Raw genomic sequence first — 27761 nt, 5'->3', positions numbered from 1 at the left:
GTGTCCTCGAGTTCTCAGTCAGATCCAAGTCCATTTTGAATCTTTTATGTCTTTAAGTAGTGACTTTTTAAGCATATTTACTGATTTCCTGACAATTGGCACGATCCAGGAAAGTTTCGGAACAAATTCCCCTGTAAAACCTATTAGCTTATCGGCTTTGCACATCTGTTTTCATGCATATTAAATACATTTTAGAGATACTGAAATGCTAATTCTCTTTGCCTCTGGACAAAACTTGTCTGTCTCTTTCCTCGTGTTTTGTACTAAGACAAGCCGACCTTTGACTGGTTGTAGCTTTACTGTGTGTTTAATAGACAGATATGAGAACAGTATCAGTCTTCTCTATAAGAAGCCCATTTTACAGCCTCGAACGGCGCCTGGAAATAGTCGTCTGTCACTTCAAGCAGTGGTCACCAATGTCTGACTGATTCAACCAATTTAAACTTTCACAGTACCCGTGGCACACTGCAGGCATTTGCACAAGGCTGCCGCGACACACAATGTACACAGTGATGGAGAGGGCGTGAGCTAAAGCTGTTATTCCGCGTTAATGTGAAAACACCACAACTCTCCACCGGAAAAAACTAATATGCGCATTTCTCAAAATGTCGAACCGCTGCTCAGACAGAATCAGCGTGGATACTCAGCGGGCAGTTTGTCTGGAACTGTAGGGATTCAGCGGCTTTCGCGGGGATTCATTATTGGTGTTGACTGCAATGTTTAAAACCATTTCCTGATGAAATTAATTATTTAATAATGCGCTACTTTGGCTCTGATGCAGCTGCCTGTTTCCATCTGCAGTAACCACTCTGCAGTCTCAAGCAATGTTCCACCCGCAGCACCATCTGACTGGTTGCATGTCGCAATTAATAAGCCGTAAACATGTTGAAAAATCCTCTTTTGATTAAACATGTCAACTATGAATAAGCCAATGTGTCTCAGTTAGGTTTTGCATTCGTCTTGTCTTTTTCCCGTTGTTGTAAATGTAAATGAATTCAGTTCGATTATCGCTCTCCTTGATTGCTAATCATTGGCGTCAGTATTTGCCCTGAAAAAAACCATCAATCGACTCCTAGCTTGAACCTCTTACACCAGCTTAAAGGGCATTCACCTTCAACGGTTGCTCCTTTCTTTCCACCTCAAATTACTTGGTCCCACCACAGTCTCTACATGGGGCTAAGGGAAGGTATGAGTGTGGAAAAGCTTTCGCTGTGGCTTTCGAATTGTGAGTTTCGAGGTTTTAGGCTCATATAACTTTAGCCAACAGGCACAAAAAAAAAAACAGTTTCGTCCATGCGTAAATTTGAAGCACCTTCTCACCTCAGTTAAACTCAAGCTAAACTATGGTAAATTAACCCCGGTGACTAGAACTCGACACTTGTTGCAGCTCCAATAAAAGTAAATTGTCGGAAGGCTTTTTTACTGTTCAACAGCTGCAAGAAAGGCTGAGTCGGCATTATCTAAATTAAACAGCACAGAAACTCACCGCATCTGCTCTGGAGGCTTATTCTCGCTAATCAGCAACGCTTTGTCTTTATAATGCGTTATGCTCAATTTTGTTCTTCCGACTCATTTTAGGTGGTCAGAAAAGAAGCTTGGCCGCCTGCCACGCAATTTGATATGCAGGCAGAGAGCTCCTCACTATATAACACTCCATCAGTTACTTGACTCGGGTTTGCACAAATACAAAAAATGCTGGTGTTGTTGTGTTAGTTAAATATTCTTCAGAGGCTTTGTTTAACATTGGATATTATGTATACAAATTGACTAGAGCTGAGAGTAATTCCATTGTGTGCAATTATGCAACATCAGCCGTGATTTGCCAATATTGTTTGTACTCCTAAAGTGTGACTAAATTCCTAATTTCAAGAATCACATGTCTCCTCTGCAGCTTCAAAAGCACCATTTTGTTCCTTTGCGTTTATGTTTCTGAGCCTTTCTCCTGCTGCCTCTCTTCTTTTTCCGTATTTTCGTGCAGTTATTGTTTGCAAACTTCACACAAACGCCTTATCAAATAGAAAACAGATTCATTGGACTGAAAACAGTGCACCACTATGTTGAGCAAGCGATTGTTCAGGTATGGGAGGAATTGCAAACAGCCGTTTTTTATTTTTTTGGGGGGGGTTTATTTTTAAGCTGAAGGTATTTTTGTACCGAGCCAACTTTTTGTCAGAATTCTCCAGGGTGCCTACGTGTCTGTGTGTGTGTGCACGTCGACGTGTCTTTTTCATTAGCAAATGAATTTATGAGAAGGATACAAACAGGATAAGAAGCTTCTTCAGAAGTTTGAAAGTGTAGAGTCCTCTAGAGGATGGACTGCATGCTGTAAAATTGATTAGAAGGTTTGAAGAAGGAAACCTCTTCTCCTTTGCTCTAGGCTTGTGTTGCTGCAGGGCTCCCTCCGAGCTGCGTTTAAATTTGAAATGAGAAAGTGGGGGGGGAGCGAGCGTGCACATATGTAGACACACAGGCGCACACATGGAGGGTGCAGACTTCTTGAAACACAAAGGGAAGAGATACAAGTGCATGCTAGATGGTGCAGAAAGATGCGTTGTGTTTTTCGACTGGATTTTAAGATTGGATGTTGGTGATAAGGCATTTCGTTTGTATTGTTCTGTGCTCCATTTGTCAATTTCACACGTGTTCAAAAATCTGGATGATCCAAACAGCTTTTGATTTGGCACCTCGACTTCTCAGCGTATATTGTGACAGCTTTGGCAATCTGTTCATGTCAATCCAGCGTCATGTTTAGTTCAAATTTATACCCAGTTTGCCCAAGTTGTCCATGATTTCTAACAACATACCTGCAATGTGATGGCACTCTTTTTTTATTACTCTCAGACTTTGTGGCACAAACAGGTAACATGCTAACATCCTAAAAGTGCTAAATTGGTGAATACAGAACTATTCATCTGAACATTTGCTACGCTTGTCATTGTAGGAATTTAAGCATTTTAGCATTTGGCTGAAAGCATCCCTGTGTCTAAGCATAACCCCACAACATCACTTGTGTTTTTTTTTCTTTTGTTAATCATTAATCTCATCTGGCTGCAGGGTGGCACAGTTGGTAGCACTGTTGCCTGGCAGCAAAGAAGGTTGCCGGTTCACGTCCCGGTGGAGGCACCGGAATCTTTCTGCGTGGAGTTTGCATGTTCTCCCCGTGCAGCATGGGTTCTCTCCGGGTTCTCCGGCTTCCTCCCACACAGTCCAAAAACATGTTGAGGTTAATTGGTGATTCTAAATTGTCCGTAGGTGTGAATGTGAGTGTGCTTGGTTGTCTGTCTCTAAGTGTGGCCCTGTGATAGACTGGTGACCTCTCCAGGGTGTCCCCTGCCTTTGCCCTAAGTCGGCTGGGATAGACTCCAGTCCCCCCGCGACCCTAGTCAGGATAAAACGGTGTATAGATAATGGATGGATGGATTAGTCTCAACAGAATTATCCCAAAACGCAACTGCCTCGTGGTCGCACAAATGTTAGAATATACAAAACCTCTGGTAAAGAAACAAAACTAACAATTCACCAAACAGAGAAAGAGGGTCTTCCACTTACCACATACTTATAATGCAATCTTGACATACTTACCCGGTAATTTTACCACCATTAACACCTGGAGTCATCCCCGACCTGGCAATCGTACGACCAGTCACACCTAGAGGCATGTAGGTCTTTGGTCATTCGTGGATCATTAGCCATGTGTTTTGTTGGCGACAATATTTACCTGGAACTTCCCATCAGTCAGTTAGAACTGAAGACAGACCTTGGATGAGTGTTGAAACCTCTCTGAGAACAAAAAAAAAAAGAGATGGCAGGTTGTTTCAAACTTTTAGGCTTTCTTTGACAAAAAATGTGAAGAATCTCTTTTCTTTTTGTTCGCTAAACCAGTAACAAAAGACAATATTCGGCTGGATTTCTATGTTAGATGTTAACATCTTGTCCAAAGCTGAATTTATAGGATCCAGGGGAGAATTCAGAGTAGTCTTTTACCTCGTCTTACCTATATCTGTCTATTGCTTGCTTGCAGTGCCCTCCTGATGCCCCGAAGAGCCGCCGCGCTGCTGAAAATGACCTGCCAGACAACATGTTTGCTCAGGTAAATCTAAATCTCTATTGTCTGCAAAGCATATGATCACGCACAACATTGTACAGACTATACAGACACAAATGCAATTAATACTATTCACTGCAAATTCTTATGCCCTCATTCTGAAATTTCTCATTCTGAATCATTCTTCACAAACACCAGTCCCTTCCTCTTTCGTTGTAAATTACCCCAACACCCACTCTCAAAAACACACACAGACACACACTTGGCCTCCAACAGTTTTGTTCCTTCGGCAGTTTGATTTGTCTGATGTGCGTCTGCTGGCAAGCGAACACCGGCCAGCAGAAACTCCACCACGGACAACATGTTTTCTATTCCGCCGTGGTCTTTATCACCGCTGAGGTTTTTATGACTTCTGTCGAGTCTGCTGGTAGCAATCATACAAAGTGTCTGCAAGTAGCGTCAAATTTGTGATATAGAGCCCTGATGCAACAGGGAGCCGTTTTTCCAGAAATTTCCAGGACATATTTTATGGTTGCTTCAATAGCCTACCGCCTGATACATGAAGTTCTTCCAGTATAACGCAGAGGCAATTTATTTTTTGTTTTCACACCCGCCTGTTTCATCATTCATATTAATGGGATCTATATCCAATTATCTATTCATTAGAGCCTGGTGTTTGTCTTGTGGAGTGCCGGTGTTAACTTAGAGCTGTGGCAGACTTCAGGACACAGTAATCAATCCCATAGATGGTTCCAGCCAGATGCAAGGCATGCCATCTCTCTCCATGTTTCCTTCCCCGCTCGCAAATCTCTCTCGCCTCCTCCTCTGCTATTAGTTATCGCGGGCTGACTGTTAATACGGGCAACACGGCAGTTAGTGCAGCTTTACCAGCATCTCTGCTTTTACTTTACACATTTCTGTCCTCCTTTCACAGCTTTTTGCTCTTTGTCTCTGCTACTCTCTTTTTCACACACACCAGTTCGAAGTACCTTGAGCATTTTCTATTTTTATCTTTCTGTTAGTTTTATAAATGAACTGTGAAATAAAAGATTCCAGTGTGCCGGCCAGATGTTTTTTGCTTTTTTTTTTGAGCCAGCTTCTATTAAACTAAACCTCACTGAGGGACAGCAGACTGAGCTCAGCATACGTAGGGTGTCGTGTGTTCGGTGTATGGAGTGCTTTACGTTTTTGTAGCTGAGTGAGCACAGGGTTCACTGGGATTAACAACTAGTGAAATGCCATTTCTGTAAATGTCTGGAAAAAAATGCACTTTGCCCCTTTGGCACTTTAAGAAGCCTTAAAGGGAAACTCCACCAATTTTACATGGAAGTCTATTTACAGGTCGCTGGGCACTACACCATATACATATATATATATATATATTACAAATTGTATCAATTGTTGTCACTTGAGTAAATGTTGGGTGACGGATATGTCGTGAATTTCCAGTGACCTGGTTACGGCAGAGTTATAGTTTAATGCAACAGAATCTCTGACTAAATCTGATGACGGTTGGGTTGTAATTCTACTGTCGGTCTGAGAATTTGACAAGGAAGAAGAATGTGTTGGTTGAAAAAAGATATCTGGTACCGCTGCATTGATTTTGACCTGTTTTTAGATTTTGAGTAGTCTTAAAGAAATAGCTTAATGCAATGCTTTATAGAGTTAGATGAGAATACCTACCTGTATGGTAAATATGAAGTCACTACAAGGTTACCGTAGCTTAGCCGAAAAATTAGAAACAGAAGAATAAAAGATAATCGGATTCTGGCCAAGGTTCACAAAATCTGCCAACCATTAGCCATGTTGCTGTATAACTGTCAAGCCAATATGGAGCTAACCTTTGAAATGTCTGAAAAATTTAATTCATCTTGTTTTCATTAACTGCTTTGGAAAGAATAAACTGCAATTTAGTCAGTAGTTGGCAGTCCAGACTATGTTATGCATTGTTGTAATTAACAGAGGAGAAAAGGTGGGAAATAAAACCAGTTGTGTTACAACCTCCAAAAACCCTAAAGAGGAAGAACGGACAGACAAAATTTGGCCATCTATGAGAAAAAAAATGTCAGAAGTCTTCAGGAATTCTTTTCCATAAAGCAAGTTGTAGTACACTGCTATTGGACATGTTTCATGCTATCTGGAGACAAAGAGAGTAAAAGAAGTGAAAACAGATGATCAGTCATGAGCTAAATGTTTGCTGCGTCAGCACGTATTCAGAAAAAAAGACTTTCCATCACCCATTATGCTCATTTAAACTCTTTTTTTTCTTCCCAAGCTTAAAAGCTTTTTTGGCAAAATTGGAGAAGTGTTTTGAATTTTGCTGTTTCCATTAAATTCTTGTAATGCAATAGTTCAAAACGTGCATAAAAAAAACATTATAGAAACATAGCAGCTGTAGCTTAACTGAATGTGCTTGCTGCTGGTTGTCATTCAAATACACAAACACGATAAATGTTGTTCATTAGCTACTTTCAGAGGAGTTTGTTACCTTCAGACAGGACCAGGCTATCTTTGTGCCTGTTTCCAGTATTTGTGCTAAGCTAAGCTAACCAGCTGCCATATGTAAGGGCCAAATCCAAGTCAGTTTTCTCATCTAATGTTTGGCAAGTAAGCAAATAAGCCCAAAAGGTTTACATTGGGAAAAACAAAAATCAAAAACACATGCCTTGAATGCCTTATTCATAATTTTATACACATTTCCCCAAAATTCAATGTGACATATTTGGTTCAGGGCTGCAAGGTGGCTCAGTGGTTAGCACCATCGCCTCGCAGCTAGAAGGTCACCAGTTCGTGTCCCAGTTAGGACCTGGGATCTTTCTACGTGGAGTTTGCATGTTCTCCCCATGAAGCATGGGTTCTCTCCGGGTTCTCCGACTTCCTCCCACAGTCCAAAAACATGTTGAGGTTAATTGGTGATTCTAAATTGTCCGTAGGTGTGAATGTGAGTGTGCTTGGTTGTCTGTCTCTAAGTGTAGCCCTGTGATAGACTGGTGACCTGTCCAGGGTGTCCCCTGCCTTCACCCTGAGTCAGCTGGGATCGACTCCCCCGCGACCCTAGTGAGGATTAAGCGGTGTATAGATAATGGATGGATGGATATTTGGTACATTTGGAAACTTCATGATCTCTCTACGGAGTAAAAGCTCTCCACTATATCAAGTTCTGTTGGCTTAAACAACATTTGTTTGACTAAGGTTTGGTACAGGGGGATATTTGTACCATTGTTTACTTCTGTCTTTGTATGGATCACAGCAGTTACTGCCTTCCTGAGGTATGACAAATCTCACCCACACTGTTTCTTATCTTCCAACACCATAAACCTCTATTTTTTTTCTGGCTTTCAAGCCAGCTCCCAGCTGAAAGGTCATCTAGTCCTCAAAAGACCCGAACTCTTTGTGTGTTGTTTCCAGAGCCTCAGTGTGTCTTCTTGACTTTTTAAGTCCAACGCTTGCTGTAAAATGGCTTCCCCGCTCTTTTCCTTTTGCCGAAACTCTTCCTCGGCCGCATTGAACAGAAAGTTTCCACTCCGCTTTCCAATCCTTCCTCCATCTTTCTTGCTGTTGACTCTTATTTTATCTGATTTATAATTCTGTGCACAGCGGGGTCCATCACTTCATTTACCTCAGGGCTCATGAGGTACACTTCTCTTCCTCTCTCTTCTCATCCTCTTTAATCTCTGTCTTTTTTTTTCCTCCTTTTTTTTTCACCCAGAATAAAGAATAACTTGTAATGACCCGTGTGTGCAACCGAGATGGCCCCTGTTTCATCTTTCTTTGTTGTTTATCTGATGCAACGAATTGTAATGGCAACAAGATTTGAAGGGTTGCACTGCACATGAAACCGGAAAACAACAGTTTCCTTATGCCAAAGATGCTTTGCGATGTAGATATTACGATCACTTTAAAATGCAATTCCTGCTCTTTCTGGGGACATTAAATTCAGTTACTACGAAGTACAACAGAGTGGAGTCAGTGACCGGAACTGTGAACTCAAATATCTGAGAAGAATGTTTAAGATGTAGATTAATTTCTTGATGAAATTTTAGAAAGAATGTGATTACAGTCCTGCCAAAAACAATTCAACCAGAGGAAGCAATATTTCTTTGAATGACCTTCGAAACAGTTGCATTCAGCACATATTAGCTGCCATGAAACTGTCAGTATCATCATCTAACATAGACAGAAACCAATTTTGGACCAGTGTGAAGCCTAGAATGTTCATAATATTGAGGTCATGCTTAGATGTGAGGTAATCCCTGACTCTGTCTTCCCTTCTTTCCACCAACAGGACATTTTTGCATCTAAGGATCTCGCAGAAAAAGTAAGTTTCATAACCCACACATACACTCGTCTAAAAAAAAACACAGGCAGGTTAGGTGAATTGGGGAGTCTTTGTGAGTCTTCTAGCAGTTTACCATGTACCCTCCTTTGAAGTCGCTCTCCAGTCATTGATTTAACACCTAAAAACTCATCCAGGTGTATCAAAGCTACACATTTATTTTCCGTAAAAATAATCCCTTTCTACATTGAAATGGCTCAGACGTAGCACTACACCCTTGCTTCCTCTCGAATGCATCGTTCTGTGAAGTCCATCCCTTGCCCTTCTTCAGTCACTGCAGCACGAGCACACCAGCTCACCTATGACTCAACTACACTGCGTTAAACAATTGACGAGTTTTAACTTTGGAGAAATTCAGATTTGATTTGATTTGAAACTGATTCTGAAAAAAGAATAATGACAGAAAGTCCCATCCTCCAAGATGACAGGATTGTTTGTTTTAGGATTGTTCCATGTGGAAGTCTGAATCCGTGTTTTTGAGACTGTTGTCGATACACTGCAGTTAAATGGTGAAAATGTTCAGCCGTTGCATTGACTGCTTATTTCACTCGCAATGTATCTTCAAGCATTTAAAAAACAAAACACGGACGTGTGAACAAGGTAAAAAACTTTCTTTAAGACAGTGCATCCTGAAATACAGTCCAGAAATAACAAGCCTATGGATGAGAAGCCTTTCAGCACATATTTTCTTGTTGAAAGTCACAAATGAAAATAACATGGAGGGCATGAGTGTGTACTTTAATGTTGTGTTACTGAGTGTGTCGAACACGGGAAAGAAATTCTATTTCCACCTGCTTTCCCTCACATGCACCCAGCTTGCTGACTGACTGAAGACTGATTTACACCTCATTATGCGCCGAGTCCCAGTCGGGAGTTGCTGCTGCCTATTAATTTTGTCATTCACCTACAATAGGCATGTTCTGTTCACAAATAGAATACAAAACTCCAGACGCTTCATTATGTTGCTCCTGTGTGTGCTTACTAATACAGCTGGCTGCCCTCCCCTGACTTCCTCAATGTAGGTCAATACCTGAGTTAGAGCGCACAGCTTGGGCTGCCACTGGGGGCACATGCTTGCAAAGAAACGAAAGTGAAATTTCTTTTGTGCCGGGAATTTAATTTGGTCAAATTAAACAGGCAGCACTTTTTTTTCCGGGGTAAAGATTGGCATACTACCCATAGGAATCCATTGATAGTGCTGGCTGATTATATGCACTGCGTCACCACGACCAACAAATATGCCAAGCAGGCATATGAATTAATGTGATTATGTTAATAAATGATCTGAATAAAGGGTAGATTTAACTTGTGCTGCACAATCCCACAGCGAAGTCAGAAAGCAATTTCCATCACAGTGTTCATATAAATGCTTTTTCAGCCGTTCTTCTATAGCTTGTCCCAGCTACATCCGTTTTTTTCTCGGTTATGTGAGTCAAAAGGCTCAGTTCCACCAATCTGCTGGAATCTGTTAACACAAAAGGCTTTTCCAGAAATAAAAACCCCCTTTTCTTTGCCATTGTGTGTCAGAGAAGGTTATCTTGAATTTGCAAAAAAGGTCCTGAGAATCATACTCCAGGAGATTGTAAATGCATGTTTATTCTGATATAATGTTTTTATTAGCGTGTGCTGGGTCTTGCCCTTGTTTTTGGCAAGACTTGACAGCTGAGGAGAGAATGCCAAAATAATATTACCAAAAAAACAAGGCTCAGTGACTAGAGGTTGGTGCCAAAAATTCAGCCTGTTCAGAGGTGTTCAAGCTAATAAGTGAGCACTGCTGTTGGCATGCATAAAGTAGGGACGAGAGCCTTTGTTTTGAGATGCGGGTGTCGAAAAAGAGCACATTTTGAGCACATTTCATGCCAAAAAATGAAACCTTATGTTGGGCTTCTTATTATAAAAAAACCCTCCTTACTCGAAAGCTGTCATAATCAGGTTCATCACATAAACAATGGGTGAAACTTGCCAATGAGGAAGGTTTTACTTCTAGTGGAGAATTATCGCCTGACTTTGCAGATTCTCGAAGATATTCAGAACATTTTAGCAAGAAGACACAGTTTGCAATTAGCTGATGAGCACAGCAAAGCCTTTAGCAGCTAAAGAGCCAGATATCATGAGCCAGGACTTGGTAGGGAGCCAACACGGAGCTAAAAGAGGAGCGACTATTAGATTTCCATTCATCAGGGGGACAGAAACATGACTCTTAATAGATGTTGCTCTGTTTCTGCTGGATCTGTTACAGGACGCTGTTTCCTTACATATTCTTTGTCGCAACTTTCACCATTCATTATTGTTGTGTTTAGAGCTAGTCCTACTGCTCTGGAGTGGCCAAACAATAAGCTTTAAGTTACTAATGTGGCAATAATAATGGTGTGTATTAAACCGATGAAACATGTTTTATTCATGTGCTTCTTACCCTAGAATCTATGGGTTGTGCTGCCACAAATGAGCTTATGTAACACAGGGATCTACCATCAATGACCATGATGTGCAATATTTTTCTAAATCCATACTGTACATATAACCTATACTGTATATATAACTTATCTTATTTTTTATACTTAAATCTCTTCTATTTTTCATTTTTTTGCTCTTTATTTTGTACTTTATTATTGTATGGCACTGAAGGAGCTGCTCTCAATCTCATTGTACATGTGTATAGTGACAATAAAGGCATTCTATTCTATTCTATTCTATTCTATTCTATAGGATAGTTAAATGAATTCCATTTATTGGAAAACTTTACTTATTGCCAGCAAGCTAAGGACAACATGTTAACTGTGAAACACAAAGCACAGAAATGCAACGACTAGTCTAATATACAGTATAACTGAAAGCATTGAAAGCAAAACTTATGAAACAACTGTTTGCACAGCAAGCTGCTGTGAATTATAAAGTAATCGGATATAATTAGGAGAAACATTAAAGGATACATTAGCATATAGTGTCATAATGCACAGATATAGCACGCTGTTCTTTTTAAGGAATCAGACTTTTTCATTTCAGATTTGAGAAATGACGTGAACACACAACAAAGCTGCTGAGGTTCTGAGTCGAGGTAAATGACTAAGCCTGCAGACAGGAGCTTGGAAAGAGTGACTCGTCACTGCGGCTGGTCTAGCCAGCCATTGATAGATTTGTAGCTCGTAAGAGGGAGGGGGAGAGAAAAAAAAAAAAAAAGAGGAGGGGGAGAATTACACATTGTCTCTGTGCTGTTATACCAGTCCTCTTTCGTCGTCTCAGCAAGCTCACAGTCACAGCTTCAGCATATACGCAAACTTCCCGGCGTGTCAAAGCAAAAGGCTTCCAGAAACGCAGGGTGTTCGGGGGTTCGGCTTTAATTACCCGCTTGGGCTAAAAATGCCTCAGTTATTTATAAGGGGTTATCCATATTTGGTATTTGCATGTGTGCGTTTGTATGTGTGCGTGTGCCCTCCTGTGAGAAGCAGCTGGTCTGCTCACTCCTGTGCTGTGGGAATCAGACATTCCTATTGATCTCCATCTCCCATGGGAGGTGAGTGTGTGTGTGTGTGTGTGTGTTCGTGTGTGTGTGTGTGCGCCCACTTTCCCAGCTCTCATCCTTTTTAACAGCATACTGTAGCAGCATGGAGATACGGCCGTGTGTAGTTTTGTGCAACAGTGCCACTGCCAGGCGACAACAGGAACTGCAAGGCTTTTGTTTCCTTTCGCAAACCTCTTTTTATTCAGGCACACGACTCCTTCAGTGGATTTTAGATACAGTGTGTTAATAAATTTCTCTTTCTCTGTGTCTGTCTGTAGTGTGGTGGTTGTTTACTCCTGAATAGGGAAGAACATGTAAGGATCACTGATCTTTACTTTCATGTCTTTCCATTGGATAATGTCAGATGTATGAAAAAGGGACAGTGTGTGATGGTGTGGTTGTGTGTGTTGCAGGTAGTAAACTTCGGTGGGGCTGCTGGGCTGAAAGGGCAAAAAGGCGACCGGGTGAGTATGAAGGACATGTGCACAGACACACAAATCCGTGCTCGTGTGCATGGTTAGCTGTAATATCAGTGGAATGCGTGATCTCAACACATGTGCCCCGACATGTCTAGCATTATCCAAACACATCCACACACATGCTTTGATGCTGCTGTTGTCCAACACGATGCTGGCTTTAGACCAGTTAAGCACCTCACTGATACACTTCTTTCTTCTGCGCTCCTCTTCCACACCCACAAGCAATCATTCTTCCTGTCTGCCTCTCTCCATTTTAGGGTGATGACTGTTCTGGCTCCCATTCAGGTCCAGTAAGTAACTTTTCCATTGTGTCTCACTCTCACGCCTCATGCCTCGTCTCGCAGACAAGCATTGTTTTATGATTTGGTATGCAGCGCAGGGAGCCTTACAGTTTTTTTTGTGCCAAAAGTGGTCTGTGATAATACATGCCAACCAAGTGTCTCTAACCTCAGTGCACAGAGGGACCCAGGGGCCTGAAGGGAGAGAAAGGAGAACCGGTGAGTGCCAATATTCTGCTACAGGTTACAGCGACACATCCCACTGCCTCACAACCCCGCTGACCCCTTAGTTATTGACTTTGATCTTTATTCAAATTCAGCCCCTGTATTAAACTTACAATGGGAATAATGGAGTGCTTTGTATTTTTATTTACCTGCAAGTCATTCAGTGTGCATTTATATAGTTCTGTGTACAGCTGGGTCCATACGTTTTTGGACAATGATCATATTTTTTCTCATTTTGCCTTTCTGTACCACTACAAATGATTTGAAAATAAACAATGACGATGGGGTGAAGTGTAGAGGTTCAGATTTAATTCAAGAGGATTCACAAAAATGTTGCATTACCAGTTTAACAATTACAGCCATTTTTGCATTTTCAAAGGCTAATGTGTTACGATAATTGATGGATAAGCAGTTTTATGGCCAGATGTGGCGTGTTTCATTGCTATTTCCTGAAAACTAATGAGATCAAATGTCTGGGGTTGATTACAAGTGATGAATTTTCCTTTGGTAGCTAATTTTATGAATGGTAAATAGCCTAAGCTTTTATGCTGCTCTTCTACCTTAGTGGTACACAAAGTGCTTTACTATGTTATCTTTTCACACACACACACACACTCATACCAGTTGCAGCAGAGCTACCATGCAAGGTGCCTGCCTGCCATTGGGAACAACTTAGGGTTCAGTGTCTTGCCCAATTACGCTTTGATATGTCAAAATTCCAACTTTGGACAAACTGTCCGACCACCTGAGGCCCAGCCGCCACTAAGACTGACCAAGTCCACAATTTGATGCATTCTCAAAATGAAGGAATGCGCTGGTGAGATCAGCAACAACAAAGGGAAGAAAACTAAAGTTAAAATCATTGTAGAATTTTTCTATGAACCCGAGTCAGGGACACTTTCGAAGAGGAAGGCAGATCATTATCCTAGTCTAGAATAAAGAGACACCTCCATGCATTTAAATGTGTTTATTTCAAGATGCACACTCAAGAACAGAAAGGCAGCAGTGTAAGACTGCTAGAGAGCATCTTAAACTGCTGCCCAGTTCTGGAACAAGACTCTTTGGACAGATGAAGCCAGATGAACTTGTAGCAGAATGATGGAAAGAGAAGAGCATGAAAAAGAAAAGAAACAGGCTCACTATTCAAAGCAGACCGCATCATCTGTCAAACATGGAGGCAGTGTTATGTCATAGGCATTTATGGCTGCCAATAGAACTGGGTCACTGGTGTTTATTGATGATGTGGCTTTCGAAAGAAGAAGCAGTACGAATTCTAAATTGTACAGGATTGTACTTGCTGCTCCGATTCAGTCAAATTCTGTAAAACTGATAGGACAGTGCTTCACAGTGCACACGGATAATGACTCCAAACAAGGCAACCCAGGAGCTTCTTAAGGCAAAGAAATGGAATGTCCTTAAATGGCTGAATCAGTCACCTGATGTCAACCCAATTGAGCATGTTTTTCACTTAGCGAAGAAACAGACTGAAGGAAGAAAGACTCACAAACAAGCAGCAGCTGCAGGCAGCTACAGTAAAGGCCTGGCAAAGCATCTAAAGGGAGGAAACGCAGCATTCGGTGGTGTTCATGGGTTCCAGGCTTTTTCGGGAGTCATTAGCTGCACAGCATTTGCATACTGGTATAAGAAAATCATCTTCATGTTTATAATCATGCTAGTTTGTCTAATTACATTGGAGCATGTGAAAATAGGTGGACTATGTTTAAAAATGGTTGTAGTTCCCGACATGGAAAATGCAACATTTTTGTGAAACCATTTAAATTAAACCTACACAGTTTGGGAATTGCCTTTTTTTCCCCCCTCATCTTCCCTCTTGTTTTCCCTTTTCCTATCTTTTGAGGTGACCCCGCTTAGGCTGGGCGACACGACAGTTGTCTCCCCCTGTTATTACTATCTTTATATGTTTCTTGGACGGGATGTAACTGGTCTTTTCGTTGCTCTGTACTTGTGACATGTGCAAGGACAATAAATTGCTAATTGATTGATTGATTGATACACTGTACAGAGGCAAAATGATCAAATTGTGTTATTGTATACATGCTTATGGACTCGACTGTAAGTGTGCAGACTTCTAGGACCGTTTATATGTTATCTTTTGGTATTTAAATGTATCTGATTCCTCTATATGCAGTTGTAAATACTTCAGATTGTAGCCTGCATTAATATGAATGCCTTCTCCTGTTTCCTGGGTTCTGTGTTTGTGTGTGTGTGTGTTTTTGTGTGAATGGGGCATATGGCTCCTGCTGGTAGTCCATACGGGCTGCTGACTGGTCACTGTGTTGTTTTTGCTCTGCTCCAGTGGTGTGTGTGTGTGTTGTCTCTTTAGAGCCAGGTCATTGATCTGGACCTTGTCTCCATTCCTTCTCTCCACAGGCGACGCCTGCCAACTGGGGCGAAGCAGCTGGGTACAAGGTGGACAGTTTAAGAAACTTTTTTTTGTGATGAATAATGAAGACATGACCTTCTAATGATCATCTAATTAAATTCTAACCTCCTATTTTTTTTATTTTTTTTCCCCTCCCGCTGGCTGTGTCTAGGGAGAAAAAGGTCAGAAGGGAGAGATTGGTCTACAGGGTCTGACAGGCACTCCAGGGAAGGATGTAGGTGTTTTTGTATTTTTTTCTATTGCATAAGAACCAGAACATTAGAATTGTGTCTTTCACTCATGAAATATGCCTTCAAGCTAAGTCAGATGTAAATATATATATCTCTGTATTTTTTTCTTCAATGTGGCCACACACTCACAAACACAACAAAACACTTACACACACTCATGCAGCCACTTTTATCAGGTTAAAGCGGATATTCAGTCAACTTATATGGTATTACTCTTTAAGCTCAGACTCCCATTGATATCCGTTCCCCCCACTTCTCCTCTCTCCCATTGCGTTAAGTCAGCCTGTTAATGCCTGTTAGATTAGGCTAGAGCAACAAAGCTTGCACAATCAATGCTGCCTCATTGACTGTGCTGTTCGTCTCTCACACAGGCAGGCGTCTATTCAGGAAGACTTAAACCTTTTAATCTTCCCTGTTCGGTGCAGTGATCCTGTAGACGCATGAAAAGTTTTGAGGAACAAATTACAACGTGTGTGTCCTCTGAGATATTTTCCCCCTGGTTTCGGCATCACTCGCGTTTTAGCTGCTCACCAGGCTAAGTGCTTGTCGTGGCCAGATGGATTTTGGTGGAGGATAGATTTTCTTAAGCCTCCCATCCATCTGACATTGTGAATATGAATGTGCATGTTGATGTGGCTTGAATCAGGCAGGCAGAAAATATTGCATATGCGCCACTGAAGATAATACATCTTACAAGGCTCCACAATTCTCCCTCTTTCTTGTTTCCCCAATGCAAAATGTCAAACAAATGAGGGAAATCAACAAGTGTCTGTAACAATTTATGAAGACGTTTTGGAGATAGATTTCAGCAGAGCTTGTTTGATTACTCTGGGCTGACACTGATGATCTCTCTCTTTGCCTGTCACCATTTCCCAGGGTCGAGCAGGGTCCATCTGTGTGGTCGGCCCTAAGGGACAGAAGGTCTGTCTGCATTAAGTCTTGGGAGTTTATACCATCAACCTGACTGTCACATGCATTCAGTCCAGTTTGGGTTTGCTAAATCTGTGTTGAACTTGTCTCCCAGGGTACTCCAGGTTCGGTGGGTCCTGAAGGGCTGGCAGGGGAGCCAGGGAGGCCCGGGCTTCCAGGCGTACCAGGAGTCGGAAAGCCAGGTCTTCCAGTGAGTGTGCTGTTTTTTTTTTTTAATGAAAGAAGTTGTTGGAAGAAAAAAATTATACATGCACTTATTGGATTATGTCCTTGCATTAATTAGCGTAATGTCCTCTTAGAGATGGTCTCAGTTTGACCAAAATATAGTTTTATTGGACAATGCTCTTAGAAGTGCAGGGCAAGGCTTGGCAGAACTCTTTCGATCGGAGCAGATTTCATTGTCCTTGACAAAAGTCTAAAAGCATCCTAAGAAAGGCATTTGAAAAGATTTATGGACTTTAATTTTCTTGCCAGGGCCTTCCTGGTGAACCCGGTGGTGCAAAAGGAGAAAAGGTAGGCTTCAACTTTTGTATTTTTGTAAACATCCCTTTTCATTATGGTATGTGAGAGCAATCAAGACCAGTGACAAATGCAAATATTTATACCTCATGGGGTACCTCTGCAGTTGTCAGAGGGTACATGGTTTCCCTTATTTCAAAAGTAAGAATTATGGCATGATTAAAAGTGTAATCACATATTTGTATTAAAAAGAAAAACAAGGTAGTTGGGTGGTTAGGTAGCAAGCAGAGAAGCTGAAATAGCTAAAAGTCATATTGAAGTGTCCGCGGTAGTTAGCTAAACGTAACAGATAAATGGTTTAAATATCAAGCTAAGTAATTATTGAACACCTGAAACTGTTGAAACTGTAATGGATAAACAGTTGAAATAGTTAACCAAACTTAATTTATTACCTGCTAAACAAGCTTACATTGATAAATACAATATTAAAAATAATTAGCTTAGGTTAATGGATAAACTGCTAACATAGTTAGCTCACATTAATGGATGAACTGATGAGATATCTAGTTCACCTTTATGAAATAACAAACCAGACTAAATTTCACGACAAATTGGTCAAAATAGTTCAACAAAAGTAATCGTTAAACAGTTGAAATACTTAGCTAATGTAATGAATAGACAGTTGGAATATTTAGCTAACGTGAGAGATAAATGGTTCCAAGTCTTTACACATTACTGAGCTCGATATTTATCTCTTACATTAGCTAAATATTTAAGCTAATGTAACAGTTAAACGATTTAAATATCTTGGTAACACTTTATAATAACTATCCGTTATAACTAGTTAATAGATCATTTGTAAACTGTTAATTAGTGAGTTATTAACCACTTGTTAAGTGTTTCGTAATAGTTTGTTGATGATTTATAACGATGCCTTATACATAGTTAATAAACCATTTACAAACTGTTAGTTAATGAGTTATAAATGACTTGTTAACTGTATATTAATGATTTACAGCCATACCTTATAAACCAGTCGTAGATCATGAACAAGCCATTAGTGAATTACTTACTAATGACTTGTTAAGTATCAGTTAATAGTTTATATATGTTATTGGGACGTTATTCTAAAGTTGCAACTATTCCTCATTTACCAGCAGTTAATAAATGAGGAATAGTTGCAACTTTAGAAAAATTAAATATCAACAAACTATTAGCAAACACTTAACAAGTGGTTAATAACGCACTAATTAACAGTTTACAAATGATCTATTAACTAGTTATAACGGATAGTTATAATAAAATGTTACCAGAATATTTAACCAACCTTAATAGATAATAGTTAGCTTGAATTAATGATAAAACAATTGAAATAGTTAAAGGTAATGGGTAAAGTGTTGACACAGTTAGCTACATGTCTAAAAGTCCATCTTCTGCCATTCCAAGTGGTACCAATTGCAAACTTACATCTACAAAAAATTTACAATTCAGTTGTATGACAAAACATTGCAACCATAACTGTGTACACTCCATAGTCTACAATATATATCCCACCCTAAACTAATTTGAATGATTTTTTTTTTCATACAAAGAAAAAGTTTAAATCCCTGATTCAAAATTCTGAAAATGACATCCTAACATCTATTATGCAAATGTGCTGTTCATACTTTCATAGTTTTTAAGAGTGTACTGTTGGATACACAATGTTTACGATGCCACTGAAAGTCTGTTTTCATTGTGTATACATCCCGACTGTGTAAGTTGCCTTTTGAACAAGAATTTGCTTTTAAACTAGTCCTGCTTGCAGGTACAGGCTTTAATTCAGGTCTTAGGTGAGTTTGGACACTTTCAATATTTAGCAGAAGAATTTCAGATCTTCAGATGTCAAATTTTGAAAGGCTATGTTGTAATTTTTGTAATCCAATAATAAGAACGTCACGCTCAGAGTAGGTATTGTCATATGTTAATTCCACTAAAGGAGAGACTTGATGGTCTCTGCTCTTAGGTTTAAAAAAATAAAAAAAAATAAAAATATGCACATATATTGGTTCTGGCAATTGGCTGCAGTGATCTGGAGAATTTCAGCATCTCCAAAATTTCAATATTGTGTATCTCTAATGTCACTGTGACTTGTTATTGTGATTTGACATTACTTTTTCATTTCAGCTGAAGGATTGCTGGATCCTTTTGGCTGGCCAACCCAGAATGACAATTCAGACATTGTAAAAAGGAAAGCTTTTTGGAAGGATTTTGTAGGTTTTCAGTCTTTGGTGTGTGTTCACAGGGAGATACAGGACCTTCAGGAGAAGACGGATTGCCAGGAGATCCAGTGAGAGACTCTTTTAAACATTGATTGGTGTTCAGTAATGTATGCATGAGCTTCCAATGGACAGTATTCTAACTGTGAACTGATGCATCAGTGTTTGACTGGGATTCTGCTGTTTTCACAGGGACCAAGAGGACCAGCCGGGACTAAAGGAGAGAAAGTATAATGCCTCGTAAACACTGTCCGTAATCTCTTGATCTGGGCGTCTGTGTGCTCTCTCACTGATACATTGTGTGTCTGACCTCTGCTCAATCTTCAGGGTGACCCGTGCGAAGTGTGCCCAGTGCTGCCTACAGACGTGGGCAACACAGTGGCTTTGCAGGGGAAACCTGGCCCTAAAGGAGAACCTGGATCACCAGGCCTGGGAGACAGCGGACCGGCTGTGAGTACAACAGTTTGACCATAATGTATTCTGCTCTTGCCCGCAATGTTCAGTTAAACATTTTTACGATCTTGCTACGTGTTTTATTAGGGAGTTGTAGACACGGTCTGAGCTGTAGCTGACAATTGAACCTTGAGCACTTGTTTGATAGTGCATATATTATACTTTTTCTTATCATTCTGAGAGGAAAGTATGGCATTTATTTCTACCTTGGGGTTGTATTTGCCCTTGTAATTTTCACAGTGTTGCAGCAGCTCAAGGGGAAAGGGCGTGATACGCTGTCAAAAGTTTATTCTCCAAGGCAAAGGTCTTTTTCTTAATGTAATCTCAACGTGTCTTTCCGTCTCTCCAGTGAGTCAGGACTCAACATACTGCGCATTGTGTTTCGCTCTGTTCATTCTGCATCTTCCCACTTACCCCAGCAGGTTAAATAGAGAATGATTTGTGGGGGGAAAAAGAATATAAATCTCAAGCCTTATGAGATTCTCCGTGCAACGATTTCCAATAGTGCCAGCATCCATCTGTCATACCTGGTTAGGGCAGAAGGAGAAGGAGGTAGAGCAACGGAGGAAGGGAGAGGGAGCTATGACCTTACTCTCACAAAGTTGATCTAACAATGCCTTTACTTTTGGATCATCCCTGCCTCCCTCTTCTCTGTTTTTCCTCTATTTACCAGGGGCCTCAAGGTGCAGATGGCAAGGCAGGACAGAAGGTACAAGAGCTCCTCCTCATTCATTTACAGTTTACGGTTCATTCATATTCTGTGGCGGTGCGACCTATTCACGCTCATCTGCATTCCTACGCATTCAGTTATGCTAACGTCAGCATTGCAGAAGACTTTCTCCCAAAGCAGATGCAAAGCAAACTAGCCGAACTAACCTCCCAAAAAAAACACAAAAGAGACAAGAGTCCACACACATGCATTCATCACTCCTGCAGAAGGCCACCTAAGTAGGTCTACACCCCTGCATGTACAAACTGCTCACCCGCCCGCACACACATTACGGATAAACTCCGCCATCTGCCTAATTGCAATGACCAGTATGCTTCCAACGCCATGTTCAGACACGACATCTCAAAGCAAACATGCTTGTCAGGGTGAGCTGGGATTAATTTGTCTTCTCGGATGTCTGTGTTTTTGTGTCTTTCGGCAGGGTGAACCAGGATCAGGTGGCACAAAAGGAGAAAAGGTCAGCTTGGTGTCTTTAATAGGATTGAGGTTAAACAATTTCTTGTTTATTTTTATTTTAGCTATCAGACAGATAGACAAACTTCATAAATAAATCATGCCTTGTTTTTCTTGTTAGAACAGCGTGCGTTGCTCCTGTTCTCGTGCACCAGAGTATTTCTAACTATATTCATCTAGTTTGTGTTTATCCTGATGGGCATCTTCTATGAATGACGGGGATAATTATGTATAGACCCATTGTTTTGACCCACCTCTGACCTGCCTATATGCTTTAGGGGGAGCCTTGTTCAGTGTGTCCCACGCTTGGAGACTTACCCCCTAACCTCGTCCCCGGTGCTCTGACCCAAACGCTGCAGCTGAAGGGCGAGAAGGGAGAACCTGGGATTGGACAGAAAGGAGAGTCTGTAAGTCTGTTTTAGAAAGAATTGATCTAAGTCTGGGTCTGAATAAAAAGAAAAGCATTTCAAAATACTCATAAAAACAACCAAGACAGTAACAAAAATTCTTGTCTTGGAGGACTTTGGTCCTACTGAGAGGACACACCAATATACACAACACAGTAAAAAAATTAACTGAGTAATTGGTTTAATTGTATTTCTACTTGCGATTGTGTTTGCCTCATTGTGTTTGCTTGCATGTGTGAGCCATGATAAGTACCCTCATTAAAATGATATATCGTTCACTTTTTTCTGCTCCGCAGGGGGAGCCAGGAAGTGTAGGATTGTCTGGCCTTCGAGGAGAGAAGGTAAGTAACATAAAAAGAAATAGTGCTGAGACTAGGTGACCTCAATAGCAGATGAGGCTTACATAAGGTGAACTCGCTCAGTAGGTTTCTGAGTGGGGCTCTTAATAGACTTCATGAGGAAGATAATCACAGCAGTGCGCTAATTTTAGGGCCCCAAACTGTCTGCCATGGGGATTTTCCTCAGTGGGAAACTTATTAGTGAAAAGCTTATGTAGTCAAAAACCAAAATCATTTGACATGGCTGCCTGTAGGGTCTACCTTACTATGAAATGTGAATTACCAATTTAAGAAACCCATCCATTTTTATCAATTCATAAAATTTAAAGTGATTTTTTTTTTCTGCTCATCTGCAGGGCAGCAAAGGAGCTGATGGTAAATCGGTAAGTTCAGAAACAGCTCTTCGAAAAAGAAGAAGGTTTTGCTTTGCATCTTGATTAAGGGAGATTAAATGTGTTCATGTGACAGGGAAAACCTGGACCAAGGGGACCCAGTGGCAAGGATGGACAGAGAGGTGAAAAGGTAGGAGAACAGGGTGGAGGCTTTTTAAAAATGCTTTTCTGGTTGTTTTTCTGCTTTTTCATATTTCATGTTTTCAGATGAACGAAGATCCTGTGTTCTGTTTTATTCAGTTTTGCAGAGAATATATTCTGGTGGTTGTAGAAAACTGTATGCAAGGTTTAAGTAGTGTTTGATTCAAAATGCTCATGGAGCACGAGGTAGGAAACTTATTGCCACAATGTTGGCTTTTACATGGACTTTTTCTTTATTTAGTTCGAAATCAATTGGATGGAAACTACACATGTTAACAAAATTGTTGGTACCCCTCGATTAATGAAAGAAAAACCCACAACGGTCACAGAAATAACTTGAATCTAACAAAAGTAAGAGAACCGTGGTTCAACCGAATTATTTTTAAAAACAAACTTATGAAACAAGCCTGGACAAAAATGATGGTACCCTTAGAACAGACTGAAAATAATGTGACCATAGGGACATGTTCAATCAAGGTTTGTCCTCTAATTAGCATCACAGCTGTCGACAAAAAGTTGTAATCAGTCAGTGGGCCTATTTATAGTGTTACAAGTCGTCACTGTGCTGTTTGGTGACATGGTGTGTACCAGACTCAACATGGACCAGAGGTAGCGAAGGACAGAGTTGTCTCAAGAGATTAGAAAGAAAATTATAGACAAGCATGTTAAAGGTAAAGGCTATAAGACCATCTCCAAGCAGCTTGATGCTCCTGTGACTGCAGTTGCACATATTATTCAGAAATGTAAGATCCATGGGACTGTAGCCAATCTCCCTGGATGTGGCCACAGGAGGAAAATTGATGACAAATGGAAGAGACGGATAATATGAATGGCAACCAAAGAGCCCTGAATGACCTCTAAAGACATTAAAGGTGAACTCCAAGGTCAAGGTACATCAGTGTCAGATTGCACCATCCGTCGTTGTTTGAGCCAAAATGGACTTCATGGGAGACGACAAAGGAGGACGCCATTGTTGAAAACAAATCATAAAAAAGCCAGACTGGATTTTGCCAAACTGCATGTTGACAAGCCACAAAGCTTCTTGGAGAATGTCCTCTGGACAGACGAGACAAAACTGGAACTTTTTGGCACATCAGCTCCATGTTCACAGATGCAAAAATGAAGCATATCAACAAAAGAACACTGTCCCTACTGTGGAACATGGAGGAGGCTCTGTTATGTTCTGGGGCTGCTTTGCTGCATCTGGCTCAGGGTGTCTTGAATCTGTGCAGGGTACAATGAAATCTCAAGACTATCAAGGTATTCTAGAGAGAAATGTGCTGCCCAGTGTCAGAAAGCTTGGTCTCAGTCGCAGGTCACAGGTCTTGCAACAGGATAATGACCCAAAACACGCAGCTAAAGACACCCAAGAATGGCTCAGAAGAAAACATTGGACTGTTCTGAAGTGACCTTCTATGAGCCCTGATCTAAATCCTATTGATCATCTGTGGAAGGAGCTGAAACATGGTGTCTGAAGAAGGCACCCTTCAAACCTGAGACAACTGGAGCAGTCTGCTCATGAGGAGTGGACCAACATACCTGCTGAGAGGTGCACAAGTCTCACTGACAGTTACAGAAATCGTTTGATTGCAGTAATTGCCTCAAAAGGTTGCGCAACAAAATCTTAAGTTAAGGGTACCATCATTTTTGTCCAGGCCTGCTTCATGAGTTTATTTTTTAAACAGATATGTTAAACCACAGTTCAAAAGCAATGTCTGATTTTTTCATTTTCATGGAATTTTTATTTATTACTACTTTTGTCAGATTCAAGTTATTTCTTTGACCATTGTGGGCTTTTCTTTCATTAACCGACGGGTACCAACAATTTTGTCCACGTGTGGTGTACTATTCCCATTTAGATGTAACATTCTATGTGCCACTCAAACTGACATTTCAAAAATATTTTTACCACATGTGGCACTTTGATACACTTTCTTGCTAGCTGAAGTAACACATGGATTTCAGGTGTGAAGCAGCAGTGATATTACTAACTGGGAATGCATTAAATCAGCTCTAATGCTTTAGTGAGAGATGGTCTGTGTTTCCCAAACTGTAAGAGAGCAGAATGAGTTTAAAGTAGCCACTGTCACATAAGTAACTGGCATTAAAAGTAGCTGATGAAATACCTTATATTTGCCAGCAAAAGTTTGTTCTGTACACTATATTAAGTTGGTTAATGTCAGCATGCATGAGATTGCTGTTTACTATGAAAATGTAAAATAGGCTGTTTTCCAGATCATATGTCTACCGTGCACACAGGCACAGTGACATAACAAACAGTCTCAAGACAGCATTTAAAGTATTCATGAATTCATTTAATAAGTATCATGAAAAGAGGTGGTAAAACAGTCTGTTCTTTTTCACCATGTTTGGAGCGCTGTCCAGATTAGAACACTTAATCGTGCAGCTGAAGGAGTAGTTTCCTCCGTAGGATATTGAGAATTTTTCATGCATCACTTTTTCAACTTTTGGAGGAAAAAAAAAAAAAGGACTGCTAATGCTTATCACTTTGTAATCTTTCAGTCAATCTGGTCTGCCTTCTGTATGAGCATGCATCTCACGCAGCTGTGAAATGAACTCCATCTACATGTGCATATTTTTTGATAACACCGGTTCATCTTTTATCTCATTCCATGCCACTTTAATGTTATATTTATCTTTTTCACAGGGAGAACAAGGGCTGCCAGGTGTCGGTCTTCCCGGCTCAAAGGGTGAGAAGGTAAGGGTGGATATATGTGTGTTGGTTTTGCGTCCTTCAACCTAATTGTCATGCAAGCTAACCTTCCTGTCTTTCCCGAGGGCGAGTGTGGCGTGTGCCAGCCATCAGAGGTTGGCAGCGGACCTGCCGGCATCAAAATGCCTGAGGGACCAAAAGGCAAACAGGGTGAACCAGGCCCTCCGGGGCCACCTGGACCACCAGGTCTCGGGGCTAATGGAAAACAGGTGCGCTGTAAGAAAATGATATCCATCACACAAATATCTAGAGATTAAATCAAATCCAATGTGTACAATAGCACACAGGTATGTTTTTAGAATAATAAATATTTTGCATTTTGCATTGTCGCTTTGTTTGCAGTGGATGCAAACGAATGAAATCCCAACTGAAAATGCAAAAACACACACAATATGAATTGTGATGAGAAAAGGTCAGACCTTCTGAGAGCGTTCTTGGTCCTTCCTGAAGAGGGCAGTATGATTCCCTCTGAGCACCTGAACTAAAGAGCAAAATGATGCACGGACTCATAAATCCTTGATGCTTCAAGCGACGCTCGTTACTGCTTATTTGCTTTATGAGACCTAAATGAAACAGTGCAACTTTCATTCAACCTTCATTCAAACTCAGAACACACTGAGGTATGGAGACCTCATTTACAGGATAGCTGAGTAAGAAAATAACAAAAATGTAGGCACGCAAACTTGCATAACAATGACAATAAAAACACTAAAAGGCAAAGTTAGTGACATGATGAAAACAATAAATAGAGCATTTAAGATGTAAAAACAAATACATCAGCTAAAACAAGGGCACCTGGAAGTCAAATAAGATGAAGCTAAAACCCTGGATTGCCGAGTGGATAATAATAAGCCAAGGTTTAGAATGTTTTACAGGTTATTTGAGGTTGCAGTGAGTAAAGCAGGATAGTCCGAGCTCACTGGCAAGAGGCAGCATTAAAGTGAAGAAATGCGAGCGGGACCAAACCAGCGAGGGCTAGTTTCTATCACGCCTTACAGAGATAGAGAGGGGGCCAGCCAACCTTAGCATACAGCTCACAATCATGGCTGTTGTAATTATCACCAGTAAATCTTAATGCAGAGTGAAAAAACACCGTCCGATGGCTTAATTGAGTGAATAAACATGGAATGCTGTCATGGCTTACAACCAGACCCAAGAACAAATAAAACTTGAAATAAATTAAAACACTGTACACGCCATTACATCCATTGCTGATCTTCATCAGAATTAGCAATGGAAATCGCATTATACAAATTCCACAAAAACCAAAGCGGCTTCTTGATATTCCATTTTGTATCGCAGTGAAACAGATTAAACACCATCTGGATGAGTGAGAATTTCGAGACGCTGAAAGATTTCACCCCGAGGGCGAATCAGCCCATAATGCTTATTGTACAAATAGGATATGCAGAGATTCTCCTCTTACCACAGAATTGTTACTAAGTATAATAAATCTCTGTTGGCTTCCGTCACCCCTCCCAATTACACGCTGTGTGCCTCTGTGGTTAGCTGTATGTCAACAGTTTTTATTTTACCTAAATAGATAGAGGCTTGCACAGTACTCACAGATGACTGCACATGGTTTTTTTTTGAGTGTGTGTGTGTGTGTGTGTGTACCTTTATACATGTATCTTTGTGCATTTCAATATCACTTTGTGTTTGCTTTCACAGGGCCCACCGGGTCTGGCTGGCGCTAAAGGAGAAAAGGTAAATTCCCTGTTAAAGTCTCCTACATATCCTCTCTATAATAAGCCATTCTTGTATCTGTATTTTCACACACTACGAACACCTGCAATGACCCGGCAAGAAATTCACACCACATTTAACAGCTCTGTTGTCAGTCGAGAAATTAAAACCAACTAATCACGTCTCTTGGGCATTCTGCGAGGCTTTTATGCAACGCACAGTCTCCCTGAAATAATCTATTGGAAAACCTGAAGGAATGAGACTATTTAGAGTCTCTAGTGGCCTTTAGAAACAGTCAGATGCTCTTAACTAATTTGACATCTACTGAGACCAAGGATGTCTGCAGGAAACCAACCCCGCGTGGTATTAAATAATATTTCAGGGGAGCTTAGACCTTCATACCCTGGCGTTATTTTAGATCACCAAATCTGCCTTTTTGGAACATTCACATCACTTTACCCAAAAAACTGAGAAATAAATCTGCCATCAGCTGAGCCAGGGCGCCTTAAACTACCCTAAATCCTGCCCACAGGAATCGTTGGGCTTCGACTTCAAAGTGGAGCCAGATAGTTACTGGAATGCTGAGACTGATATCATTGTCCACATTTGAGAGCTAAATAAATCATCAGCTATTTCATTTTCAAACTTAAACACAGATCAGCCAAGAACACTGGCCCGGTGGATGTATTGTCGAAGAGGGAAATATCAGCTACCCAGTGGAGCTTTCTTGTAAACAAACATAAATGTTTCCAATCAGTGTTTCTCACCACATTGCATTGTGGGTACGTGTGATGTCTACCAACAATATTCCCTTGCTCATATAATATTTAACTTCTTTACATTCGGTTTTGCACGCTGCATTTGGTGATACATTTCTTACTGGCACCAACTTTCAATAAGTATAATTGCATGAAACCAATAGGAGTATTTTGTCATACGTGTGTGCAATACAAATTTCCAAACGCTGCTCCCTAGTGTTACTAGTGCTAATTAGCATTTTAAGCACTGGGGAAACTGCATAGAGGTTGCAGTCAGGCCTTTTGTAATGGTATTTCAATTTTACCAGGGTGAACAAGGAGACCAAGGAGACAAGGGACTGGATGGAGCTCCCGGAGCCCCAGGACTGCCTGGAGAGTCTGGTCGGGATGGACTGATGGGCTTGAAGGGAGAGAAGGTACATGCCTGGACTGCTGAGTCAGTTCAACTTTTCTGCATCTTGTTTGGATCTCCTAATCTTTTAAATTAGTGCCAGAGTAAAGAGAAGCAGTCATGTGTTTTGCACGG

At 40.8% G+C, this 27761-nt stretch overlaps 1 protein-coding gene across 4 annotated transcripts in view; it reads left to right on the top strand.

The window, feature by feature from the left end:
* Nucleotides 1–27761, top strand: part of col16a1 (collagen, type XVI, alpha 1) — a 91790-nt gene that overhangs the window by 40852 nt on the left and 23177 nt on the right. For 3 of the 4 annotated variants that reach the window (XM_008282721.1, XM_008282723.1, XM_008282720.1), the window contains 24 exons: nucleotides 4022–4090; nucleotides 8331–8363; nucleotides 12159–12194; nucleotides 12294–12344; nucleotides 12617–12649; nucleotides 12812–12856; nucleotides 15254–15292; nucleotides 15418–15480; nucleotides 16373–16417; nucleotides 16521–16616; nucleotides 16901–16939; nucleotides 19170–19214; nucleotides 19336–19371; nucleotides 19471–19593; nucleotides 20270–20305; nucleotides 20748–20783; nucleotides 21058–21186; nucleotides 21483–21527; nucleotides 21881–21907; nucleotides 21993–22046; nucleotides 24726–24776; nucleotides 24857–25000; nucleotides 26463–26498; nucleotides 27544–27651. In XM_008282721.1, coding sequence (XP_008280943.1) covers nucleotides 4022–4090; nucleotides 8331–8363; nucleotides 12159–12194; nucleotides 12294–12344; nucleotides 12617–12649; nucleotides 12812–12856; nucleotides 15254–15292; nucleotides 15418–15480; nucleotides 16373–16417; nucleotides 16521–16616; nucleotides 16901–16939; nucleotides 19170–19214; nucleotides 19336–19371; nucleotides 19471–19593; nucleotides 20270–20305; nucleotides 20748–20783; nucleotides 21058–21186; nucleotides 21483–21527; nucleotides 21881–21907; nucleotides 21993–22046; nucleotides 24726–24776; nucleotides 24857–25000; nucleotides 26463–26498; nucleotides 27544–27651 — 1419 coding nt within the window. The remainder of the gene's footprint in view (nucleotides 1–4021; nucleotides 4091–8330; nucleotides 8364–12158; nucleotides 12195–12293; nucleotides 12345–12616; nucleotides 12650–12811; nucleotides 12857–15253; nucleotides 15293–15417; nucleotides 15481–16372; nucleotides 16418–16520; nucleotides 16617–16900; nucleotides 16940–19169; nucleotides 19215–19335; nucleotides 19372–19470; nucleotides 19594–20269; nucleotides 20306–20747; nucleotides 20784–21057; nucleotides 21187–21482; nucleotides 21528–21880; nucleotides 21908–21992; nucleotides 22047–24725; nucleotides 24777–24856; nucleotides 25001–26462; nucleotides 26499–27543; nucleotides 27652–27761) is intronic. The other variant, XM_008282722.1, reaches the window with a different exon arrangement.

Source organism: Stegastes partitus, unplaced genomic scaffold, assembly GCF_000690725.1.
Source record: "Stegastes partitus isolate 25-593 unplaced genomic scaffold, Stegastes_partitus-1.0.2 Scaffold282, whole genome shotgun sequence".
NCBI classification, from domain to species: Eukaryota; Metazoa; Chordata; class Actinopteri; family Pomacentridae; genus Stegastes; species Stegastes partitus.
Note: the sequence above shows the minus strand (reverse complement) of the source record. Positions and strands in the feature narration are given on the sequence as shown.